Genomic DNA, 12,758 nt, shown 5'->3' on the forward strand with positions numbered 1-12,758 from the left:
CCTTTTAGGCCTATGTTAAGTCACTGACAAAGAATCCTGGAGCAGCCCTTAAAGTACATAAAATGATTATAAACATGAAAATATGTTTTTCATTATGTTTGATAAGCAAACAGCTCTGTAGAAATGACCAGATTGGGAGAGGCCAAGAGGGAAGTCTTCCACCTGATGCTGCACTTTTGAAAATATGTTGAACGGTGAATGTTGAAATAGGGTCATTTTGGTACATGTATCTAGAAGACCAGTACTTCATCACATCTGACGTCGACTACATAACTTTAGCCCTTGTCCTGCCTGTAAACCATCAGTTCATGTTTTTTAAAACCAATGAGTGTCCCATCTGTTGGATTTTAATAAAGGTTTGAATATTTAAAGCCCAGTGCGGTGATGTCTTGATTGGTCACTGAGGCATACAAGTACATCCGTCGATGGAATGCCTTTTGCAGTTGGCACGTCGACTGCGCCATGCTTTAAACTTTGACCCCGATCGTTCTTTGCACTTTGCGAACGCTCGAGGGTCGAGGCAAATTATGGTATTAGGGACTGGTCAGTTTCTTCAGCCTGGGGGGGCGGTGGATTCATGGGGGGGGGTCACCCTGTTTTTGACTTTGGTGATAGGGGGGGTCACCATGTTTTTGAAATGCCCAATAGGGGGGTCAGTGTGTTTTTGAATTTTGACACAGGCTCATCATTGCCTAAATTGCTAGTGTCAGCCACAAAATTCATCATTCAGTTGTATTTTTCGGCGCGCCCTTCGGGCGCGTAACTTTAATAATCAGTCATATTTTTCAGCACGCCCAACTTTAACATATCAAGCATACTTACATCAGAGATATCTGTATGTTCAATATTTTTCAGCGTGCTCTTCAAGCTCATTACTTTAATATATCATACATCTTTCAGCATGCCCTTCAGGTGCATGACTTTAATATACAAGGCATAGGCCTATATATCAGAGATATCAGGATGTTTCATATTTTTTGGCGCGCCCTTCGGGCGCCATACTTTAATAAATCAGAGATATCTTGATGTTTGCTAAGTGAAAGTGTACCATTATGAAATCTGCATTTCATATGAAAAGGATGACAAAATTCCTGATACTTTTCTGTTCTCTCTGTGAGAATTCAGTATGAGAAAGCAACATGCACAAATATTTCACAATATATATTTGATACAGTGACTTATTTTAGAGATAGAAAAATGACAAGATATCTTTCCTTCTCATTGATGCAATTATTTTCCTTTGTTTCATAGGTTTTCTGTAGAAAGATGCTTTTTTATGAACAAAATAACAGTTAAAAAAGGCAGTTTTTGTCATTATTAGCTGTGCTTTTATGGTTTCAATGTTACACAAGAAAAGGTCCTCTCAGACACTGTACACATCAGATTTGGCTAAAAAAGCTCTCTATGGCTCCTCAGTAGATTTAATTGGATGGTTGGCAAGTCTTAACACCCATCAAAGTTTTTGATTCACTGCTTTTTCCTCTTTGATAATATTATAAAGGGCTCAGCCCTTGGTGTCGCGCCAGGGGTTAAGATTGGCAATGTTATTTGTATTGATTCATGATAAACTGTAATTGTTACTTCATAAACGTTTATATGACAACTATGCCCAGTTTCCCTCTGATGAAAGCAGTTCACGTACTTACACGACGTCAAACCCTGCAGCAGGGCAGGTATAGATTTTCTGTAACGTGTAAAAATTTTGGACAAAAATTGGCAATTTTTACAATGATAACAGCCTATGGCGTTAAACAAGGGATGTATTATGCAATAATTATCATTGCAATGGTAACCGCACTACCCACCTTCCACTTGCAAGCTGAAAACTATAGCGTTCCGTCTAAAAACTTGCAATTTTTGAATCTAATTATTGACACAGGGGGCGTTCTTCTATAATTCAATCCCAGCATTCTTTGCGTATGCCCCCGTTCATATGCACGACAGTTTTCTCCGTTTATCTATATCAACGATACTTTGTATCAGCGACAAGGTGTATAATAACATTTACTGGCTAATAAAAGAGGTATATTTTATAAAAGGCATGTTATATCATGGTAATTTGTTTCGTATTTGTTTATTTACGAGTACTCAAAAAAAAAAACATGGCGGCGCCCATCATGAGAAAGAAGGGTACACTTCCGGTTAGTCGCATAGTATATTATGAATAAGCGCATGCGTAGTCAGTAAGCCGCTGGCGCGACTATTAATGATTGACATCCATTTCTGTACAACAGTTCAGGACATCTGGTTAAGCAGAAAAAGTGAGAAATACATTCACAGCTCATTCAAAATACAGCTCATTCAAAATGTACTGTACTTAAACTTTAAGATTGACACTTTGAAATTCCTATCTTACAACTGACATGTCAACAATTTCACTAAAACATAGAATGACTATTTAAAATATAAATATATGTAAAATGTAAAATATAATATATATATATATATATATATATATATATATATATATATATATAATTTATGTCCATCTTTTGTTTTACCTTTGTCGCGCCTGGGGGGGGGGGGGTCACCCTGTTTTCAAAATTTGGAATAGGGGGGTCAGCCACTTTTTGACGTCGGCAAAAAATAATCCACCGCCCCCCCCCAGGCCGAAGAAACTGACCAGTCCCTTACTATGGACGCCTTGTCCCAGGACCATCCTACTCACAGCCTCAAACCTGGCCCATTGAAATTACAATAAAACAAAACAAAATTTATTGTTCACTTGAAGGCTTCTGAAAACCTGAAAACATGCTTTTTACTAACTAAACCCACAATAACATACCATGCCAGGTAGTTGAAAATAAAGTAGGTTTTGGCTCAATACTGCCGCTCTTTCCGACTCGGCAAATTGGGAAGTGATGCTGCCTTGCAGCACAAGGGTTCTATGTGCATCAAATGAAAATATATATATTTGATGCTTTTATGTTTAACAATGAATCTATACCAATTTAAAGTCGCCCAGGATCTAGTAGTGAGATGCAACAAAGGCAAGCATATCAATGCAAGATAATACTGGGATAGTTTGAAACTAGATGCGGTCTTTTTTGTCGTCGCATTTTTTTTTGATACTGTACGTGTGTTTGATGACTAGACGGCTGTAAAGCAGTGAGTACACGGTGAGGTCTGAGGGGGTCTCACCCCCCGGCACAGAACTGTTTGAAAATTTGATGTTTACATAACTCCATTTGGTGATACTTAGAACAACAGTTGTCATTTTTGAGTAATCCCCGTTTTCGAGTTATCCTTTTAATGCTCATCATCTTAAAGAGTGACTCTCTCCCGGCTCGATTTTTTTTTTTTTTCAGTTTATTTCGCTAGAAATATAAACTTACATTCACTCAAAAGACACATGGAAAAAAAAAATAAAGATAGAGAAATTGGTACAATTGCTAAATTTATGTTCTATAATTTAGCAGGTATTCCTAGCGGGGACCACAATATAGTTCTTCTGAACTAGTCGAGTTGTGGCCCCTAATGTTTATACTATATAGATAACATAAGGTGTACATCTGCGGATATGGTCAGAAAAAACTATAGCAATAATTTCAAACTATATTTCATATCAGGTACAGATCAAAAAATATATTACGGGAAACAAATGATATGAGACAGATCATAAAACAACAAGACAACGTGACCAGAAAACCCCACAACTTTTGGGGAAAATAGTATCAACAGGCAAGTAGCCAGTCTTTTAAATGACGTTTGAAATGCTTTCTTTCATTTAACTTTTTTATAGAATCTGGAAGTTTGTTCCATAGCATAGTTGCAGCATATTTCAAATTATGTTGGCTCAAAGTAAGATTAACCTTAGGAATATAGAAGTTTTCACCAGTTTTAAGACGAGTTGAATAACTATGAGGCACTGGATCGAGGTAACGATATACCGAATGTGAGAAATGGCTATTTTTAAGGTCAAAGATAAAAGTACAAGTATTAAATTCACATTGCTTATGGACATTGAGAATTCCCAGTTGCTGAAATAGAGGGGCGGTATGAGCTCGCGCAGCAGAGAATGTGATAAGGCGGACAACCTTTTTCTGTAAAATTAGGATAGGTTGGAGTAAAGAACTGAATGTATTCCCCCAAATCTCAATACAGTAACAAATATGGGGTAAAATCATGGAATTATAAAGCAAAAGCAAAATTTCTTTGGGGACGATATGACGAATTTTAGAAATAATTCCAACCATCGGGGCGATGAATTTTCTAACTTTATCAATGTGAGCCTTCCAAGTCAAGTGCTGGTCTAAAATTACCCCAAGATAATTTGTCGACGAGACATTCGAGACCATATTTCCATCCACACTCAAGCTGCCTTCTGTATTTACCAGCCTCTGGGGTGTTTTAATTAACATAAAGTTTGTTTTTTCTACATTAACAGTGAGCTTGTTTGCACTGCACCAGTCACAAGCCTTCTGAAAGTCAACTTTAATCTGGTCAAGGCTGATGACACTAGTGTTTTTAATAAATTTGAACATATTTGTATCGTCAGCAAATAGACGAAAATCGAATATATCAGTAGAATTTACAATATCATTTATATATAACAAAAATAAAATAGGACCAAGAATAGAACCTTGTGGAACCCCACATTCAATTGACCTATATGACGAAAATACATTGCTTATATTGACGGTTTGTTTACGTTCTGACAGATAACTTTTGAACCAGTGTAAAGGCAACCCCCTATACCATAATAGTCTAATTTTTGTAACATAATGTCATGATTAATCGTATCAAAAGCCTTTCTAAGGTCTATAAAAATCCCAAAAGTTGTGAAACCATCGTCAAGTTTTTCCATTATATCAGAGATCAAATCGGCCAAGGCAAGTTTTGTACTATGTTTTTTGCGAAAACCAAATTGAGTCTTGAGAAGAATATCATACTTCTCCAGGTAAGTGATGAGTTGGTTTTTAACAACAGATTCAACTATTTTACTGAAGACTGGTAAAACAGAGATAGGCCGATAATTTCCAACATTCGTAACAGAGCCCTTTTTATACACTGGTATGACTTTGGCAACTTTTAAGTCATTTGGAAAGATGCCTTGGCTTAAAGAACAATTTATTACATGTGCCAATGGATAGGAAATAATATGTGCTGCATGGTTTACAAGCCTAGGGTGAATCATATCTTGCCCGATGGATTTATTGGGGTCAATCTTCCTAATTTCATTGAACACATCATTTTCAGAAACCGGGCGAAAGAAAAAAGAATTAAGATGGTCGCCTTTTAGATATTTACGAAAATCCCCGTTGTTACGAATTTTCTCAGCAAGATTAGGCCCCACACTGGTAAAATACTCATTAAACTCTTCAGCAATATCAACACTATCCGACAGACAAGGCTGGTCGGGTCTATTTGTATGCAATTTGTCTGGGGTACATTTTGTACAGGAATTGTTCAAAATTTCATGTAAAACTTTCCATGTCTTATTGGTGTTCCCATTTGCACTAATTACCAGATTGGTATAATATTTTTTCTTTGCTGATTTAAGTAGCTTCGTCAGTAGATTTCTGTACAATGTGTACTTATTTTTAACATTTTCATCGTAAGGATTATTTTTCATTTTACTAAACAATTTATGTTTCGTGTTGATGGACTTAAGCAAACCCCTAGAAAGCCAAGGTTTTTTGATACATTGTTGCCTGTTACGAACTGAAATCACCTTGAGGTGTCTCACAGTACAATAAATTACCCACAATTCTGTTCGATTTGTACCAACGACTTTAGTTTTCTTATAACTTTTTCAGTTCTGTATAAAAGCAATAATGTGAAGTCTCACTATAATTGATTAATTATATTTATTAAAAGTACGTTGAAATATTGTGGTATAAATTTCAAAGAAACCATTAAATAACCATAAAGGTCACATTCTGCAGGTACTACAAATGTCACAGTTTTGGGAAGCAAGTTATGACAAACTGAAGGGGTCATTCTCTGAAAAAAGTTAGTATGTAAATTTCTTTTGTCTTTTCTATTTGGAAAAAAATCAATATCCTTTTGTTTCATAAAACAGGTGCAACTAGTCTCCCTACTTTCCATCACTTTATTCTGTATGGCTGAGGACACAATCACTGGAAAATTTACAAAAATCCTTTCTCTTCTCTCAATCAAGCACAATTTTCTTAATCCTTTAAAATGGGAATTGAGAAGAAAGGTGTTTTTAAAAGTACGTTCTCAGAATTTCTACAAGTGGTCCAGGAATTTGTCTACACATGGGAGACATGGTAGACTTCACAGGGGAATCTACGTTGGTACAAATCATGATGTATGGTGGGAAATCTCTAGTACTGTGTGTCTCTGCATAACGTCATAAAAGATACTATGGAAATTTGCATATGCATCAGTTGGATCCTCGCATTCGTACACAGACTGCCAGGATACATCACTCAAATCAGCCAAGAAAAGATTTTTATCGTAGTTCTTAAAATCATATTTCTTAGTTCTATGATGCGGCCTAAATACATGATTGAGGTGTTTAAAAATACCAAAGATAGGGTAGTGATCAGAAATATCAGAGAGTACAACTCCACAATCAATGAAACAATCCGTCATATTTGTTATCAGATGATCAATGACAGTACTTGAAGTGTTCGTAACTCTTGTAGGGGTGTCAATTACTTGCATAAAATTGTACATATTCAAAAGTGTGACGTATTGAGCAGCAGATGGAGACTCAACAGATGTGTCAATGTTTACATCGCCAAGAATAATACAATCTCTCGCTTTGGTTGACATCTGGTCGAGGCATTCTTCAAAACTGTCAATGAATTCACTACACGGAGTATTTGGCTTACGGTAATTTACACCTACAACAACTTTTTTGTTGTCAATGATCGTTTCAATAAAGAGTGACTCGCAATGCTGAATTTTACATGACGTTATGCGGTTGAAAGACAAAGACTCGTGTATGTAGAGTGCCACTCCACCACCATGAGATCCCTCACGATTACAAGTAACTAGATTATATGAGGGTAAATTATAAAAACTGTGATTTGAATTGGGGTGCAACCAAGTTTCTGTGAGAGCCACAAATAGAAACTTCTGGTCTAAGATATTCAAGAATGCAACGAGGTCATCAAAATGCTTAGCCAGTGATCGGATATTAAGGTGTAAAAAAGAACATGAAGTCTTGGACAAAACTCCACTGGCGTTAAATTTGTCTACGCTCAGTGATGTACAATTGCGTTTTACAATTAAGTCTTCAGACATAAGCTAAATTATTAAAGCAAACATACTGACGTCCACATTATTTGATGTGATGAAGATCTTCATATGATTTCATCTTCACAACAGGGGAGCTGTCTTCTTTCCTGAGATATATGTGTCCGTTTTGTGTCCAAATGTACTTCCATCTCGCTGTTTTCCTTTTGTTGACTTCGTGAAACAATTTCTTGTTCTTGGTGGTGAGTTGTTCATTGATGTAGATACGCGAGTTCTGTTGTACGGGAGAACGTAGTCCAATGTCTGACGCATTCTTGTTACGTAGATGTTTCTTGGATTTGTATAGATTATTTCTCACGCTTCTTCTAGTAAATCGAACAATGATGGTAGAGGTATGTTGTCCTTGCCTTTTAGGCAAGCGGTGACTAATGTCAATGTCACTCTCTGCCACGGATACACCAACTGCATTTGCCACTTTCATTACAATTTTGTCAGTGTCCTCATCTTGCGTTTCCGGTATACCGTGGGTATACTGTTGTAAATCATCGATTTCTTCCTCCGCTGCTTTAAGTTTGCTTTCAGTTACTTCCAACTTCTTACGCAATGCCGTGTTCACTGTAATAAGTTCTTGCATTTGTGTTTTGTAGTCGTCAAAGAAAGTGTTCATAAAATTTACCGATTGTTGTAGTTCTTGCAATGTACTGGACATCGACGAAAGGCTGTCAACTTTCTTGCATAGTGTCTCAAGTCTGCTTTCAATACTTGACATTTGGGTTGGAGTTCCATTGTCCGCCATCTTGCCTTTGTTCGTCTTTCTACTGTTGGTGGTGCGTGAAAATCTTTCAGCTTCACAAGATCTGCAAAGGAGGAGATCCCCTTGGCACAGACGTACACCCCTGGTCTTGTCGCAGTCGTTGCATTTCATCATACATACTCAGAGAAATGTTTAGTCACTTAGAATGGGTGCACACTCAAAGAGTCCTGGAGAGCTCTTTTCTCGCGTGCAGCCCCGACGACGCCATTCTTGGACGATTCTTCCAGACCCCTCCCCTATGTTGTAAATAATGATGGCTCCCTTAATGTGAATAACTGAACCAAAAAGTGACTCTCTCCCGGCCCCATTCTTCTAGACCCCCCCCCCCCACAATGTTGTAAATAAGGGAGCATTCGTTTTTTACGGGGAGGGGGGGTCGGTGGAATTTGAGCGACAAATGAAATGTAAAAAGTGACCCCCCACCCTCCAAATCAAATTTCTAAAATTTAACACCCCCCCCTCAATTCATCAATTGTAAAATGTGACCCCCCCCCCCCCCCCCCCCCACAATGAAAAAAAAAATTCATCAGATTTGATTCATTAACCCTTCGCACCCTGTGGCCCCGGGCTGAAAAAGTTTCCTCACATACTAGAGAATCAACATTTTTGGTGAAATTCAAAAATCAAATTTTTTGCACACACATGACCTTGTAATCGCTCTAGTCTAATCAAGTACACTAATATCAATAATCAAGAGTACATAAATACACAGATTTACCTAGTTTTATATTAGAAAAAACTTATTCATAGTTTCCTCATAGTGAATCAACATTTCGGTGAAATTCCAAAATCAAATTTCTTGCACAAACATCCACTTGTAACCATCCTAGTCTAATCAAGTACATTAATATCAATAATCAAGCGTACATAAATACACAGATTTAACTACTTTTGTATTGGAAAAAAATTATTCATAGTTTCCTCTGACAAGATAGTGAATTAACAATTCGGTGAAATTCCAAAATCAAATTTCTTGCTCACACATGCACTGGTAACTACCCTAGTCTTATCAAGTACATTAATATCAATAATCAAGAGTCTATAAATACACAGATTTAGCTAGTTTTGTATTTAAAAGAAATAATGCACAGCTTCTCATAGATTATGTATGGAGGACCTGTGTATTTTCTATTTTGCCTGGGAGTTCTTGTGTGTTATCACTGTATACCTAGGGAGTCCAAGACGGGAACTTTCTAGAGAGTGTTTTCCATTGCATGCTGCACTGGAAGTAAAGGTTTGAGTGTCAGCGTGTGCTTTTTAAGTCAGATATTTCTCTATTTTGAGTTTTACTCAAGTCAGCAGATATGTAAAGAAACTGGTGAGTGGCAGAGATCGAACTTTATGTGGATCGGACTGTTTATTTAAACCCTATGCCATCCTCTACTTTAGTCGATCGAACGAACATTGCTCACACAAGTGAAACTTTGAAAGCCGTGCCGTATATATGCAATATGCGCACTGCATGCTGAGATGGTATCACCACAAGTTGAAAGCTGATCTTTCTGCAGCAAATTGTGTGTTAACTGCGAACTTTATTCCGTTTATGAGTTCAGTCAGATATCTGAGATTGTCATATGAGAACATTATTTATGATTGTTCCACTGAACTTTTGTCAATGCGCGGAGTTAGCAGAGGAAGACTTCAGATTAGTTCGGCATGTCCCTGGAGCCGACCGGAAGTAAACAAAGATCTAAGATGGCTGCGCTCATGGTGGCTGAACTGGACGCTGCTTAGCAGTGAATTGCGTGTGTTGTCGCCGACTTTCATGTGCGGACATGAAAGTCGGACTTACAATTGTGCTCATCATCGAACATTTGTTAAAGTCTCGTGTGAACTATTTGTGTTTCCGAGCCGCGTGGTCAAGTCAGAGGTACCTCTGCAGCTCTGCGGTAACGTTAGGTTTTCCATAGAAATTGTTAAGCAATTAGAAAGGGTTAATCTTGAACAGAGTTTTTGTTCTGAAAGTGTGTTCGACTCCTGCCGTCAGGAGGTCGATCAGTACGGTTATTGTTACCATGGAGTAATATTTATAGTTTTGAAGTACGGTTTTACTATTTTATATGTAGACCCCGATATTTGACACAATATAGTAATATACAGAAGTTGTTTGTTACATATGACTGTGTGTTAGTTCCTCATTTCATGCCCCATGTTCTGTAGCCCTGCGTACAGGTCTGTGCACGTGTGTTCCCAGCATTATATGGCCTCTACCACAGCCCTGCAACGGTCTATGAAGAGAACTCAGGTCTCTGCGGCCTGGATCTAGACCGCAATGAAGAAACGGTCTTTTTGGCCGAAATTCTGCTCTATTGGGGCAAAATCCTTTCCCTGCCTACCTATACCTCCTAACCAATCCCAGAAAAGATGCGATTAACTTCTCCTAACGTCCAAAACCGCTCATTTTCTGAAACATAACGTACTCAACAAGTTGTTTATCCATGGAGATCCGCATTTTGAATCTCGCTGCAGAGACCCCAGTTACCTCCACAAACTGTTGCATGGCTGTGGTGGAGGCCGTATAACATCGGTTACACAAGCAACATTTCGATGAAATTCCAAAGTCAATTTTTTTTTTCCATAACTCAAGACATACCTTTGTAAAATTTGACCCTCCCTTCAATCATTGATTGTAAAATTTGACCCCCCAAAAGCAGTTTTGTAAAAGTCAAAACCCCCCCTGATTTCCACCGACCCCCCCCCTCCCTGTAAAAAACGAATGCTCCCTAATGACGGCTGAACCCAAAAGGGACTCCCTCCCAGCCCGACTCTTCCAAACTCCCTAGGTTGTAATGACGGCTCCCTTGTGACTGCTGAACCCAGTTCAATGAAGGTCATATGCCAACAGGGATATCATGCATCAGAGATATCGTATGTGTCTGGCATTGAGGACACACGCACACAAGTACTGTGCCATATTCACAGAGTCTGTCATCAATATAGGGCAAGGTATTTGGATCACACAGTCTGGGGTTGTGGTTCTTAGATCCCACTTCCCCGCATTCCTCGTACCTAAAATTTACCAAATAACATGGCAAGGCTTGAAATTATCTTTTTTAAATGGTAGTCCCACCAAGCTCACAACAATTTCCAACTCTCAACTAAAGCTCTCAAGAATTCATCAGGTAGTCAACTTATACCCTATATTTCTTTATACTATACAAATGCGGTTTCTGGAAATCTGACAAAAAATGAATTTCATTCTTTAACATCATCTGTCCCGTAGTTTGATTTCCATCCAGTGCAGGCAACACAATAACTGTGTATGAAAGCCAAAATGTTGTGAACAAAACTATACCACAAAATAATCTGTTTTCTTTTTATATAGGCCAATCAAACAGTATAGAATGATAGAGCCTAGAGAAAGAATAAATACAAGACGACAGGGTATATCATGATCCATATCCTTTCTTCTTCATAACTCTGCATGCTAAAACATGATTTAGCATGAATAAATTACAGCTGATCAATTGATTCTTTACAATATTGAAATTTCACCTAGGGTTTAGACACATGAACAATATCTGAAAAGTCTGCAAGTCAGTTTGTATCCAACACACCCAATCTGATGCACACAGCAGATTCATTCCATGGCTGGTGGTAAGTGGTTGTCCCATTGTACAACTATTTCCAGACACTGGTTTTCCCAAGGCAAGGTTTAGAAGTCCTGGGACCACGGACTACCATTGATTTCAAGCCCTGAAATGATGAAGGTTGTTTGTCTTCCAAGCCATGGAATATTTAAAATTGAAAAAAAATTGGTCTAGTAAGATCTTGTTATAAAGAAACTGTGATGAAAGTTTTTACTTTAAATTTTAATTTATGTATTGCCAATAATTTTGATGTTCATTAGTCACAAGTCACGATGTCCATTGCCAACTATGTTGAATGTACAGTAGCCTGATTGCAAACACTGTGTCTTTAAATGGTAAAATTGTACATAAAAATTATATTTATGCTTAAGTCACCCTGCTGCCAATGATAACCAAGCTTACTTTACTTAGCTGACTGAAGGAATTGAACCAGAAACCACAGAGTAAAATCCCAGAAGAAATTTCTAAACTGCTGACCAAAGATGGCCTATATGCCATGAAATGCTTAACGTCCTTCTTTAGGACACCAAATCAACATGATGTCACTAACTGATTTTAATTAAAGGGACAAAAGTCGGCCATTTTTCATGAATTTTGTTTGATACAAGATCTACTAATTCAGTGTTTTGACATGTTGAAAGATACTGAATGAATGGGTGACCATGTATATATTCCACTCCGGTTTTCAACACGATACATGAAATCAACGCGAAATGAATTAATGGTCATGACCATTAATTAATTTTCGCGATGCTTTCATTTAATTTGTCAAAAACCGGGGTCAAATATATGCATGGTCACCCATTTATTCATTATCTTTCAACATGTCAAACAATATAAGTAGTATCTTGTATCAAACAAAATTCATGGGAAATGGCTGACTTTGTCCCCTTTAACAAATATTTCTCTGTTATCATTCATGAAAGTACACTTAACTTTTGAAGGACAACTACCGTGACTTTGGATTACAGTTGTTGTCCAACAGTTGGTCAGAAGGCTGTGTTTAGATGACATCATGTCTTGGCATGGAATGTACGTCAAAAAATGTTGATGTGCTTAAAATGAAAAGACAGAGTTATATTTTCCATGAAGAAAGTAACTAAGTCATTTATTTGTAAAATTTGATTCAGTGAGTTGATAGCAAAACACAGAGTTTTGATCGAACTCCAATGTGCTGATCG

General features: G+C 37.6%; 1 protein-coding gene across 1 annotated transcript; it reads right to left on the reverse strand.

The window, feature by feature from the left end:
• Positions 1 to 7,258: 7,258 nt before the first annotated feature.
• Positions 7,259 to 7,969, reverse strand: LOC139134492 (uncharacterized). Its single transcript, XM_070701351.1, has one exon. The coding sequence runs from the start codon at positions 7,967 to 7,969 to the stop codon at positions 7,259 to 7,261; it is 711 nt and encodes a 236-aa protein (XP_070557452.1).
• Between the last annotated feature and the right edge of the window lie 4,789 nt (positions 7,970 to 12,758).

This window comes from Ptychodera flava, chromosome 6, assembly GCF_041260155.1.
Source record: "Ptychodera flava strain L36383 chromosome 6, AS_Pfla_20210202, whole genome shotgun sequence".
Taxonomy (NCBI): Eukaryota; Metazoa; Hemichordata; class Enteropneusta; family Ptychoderidae; genus Ptychodera; species Ptychodera flava.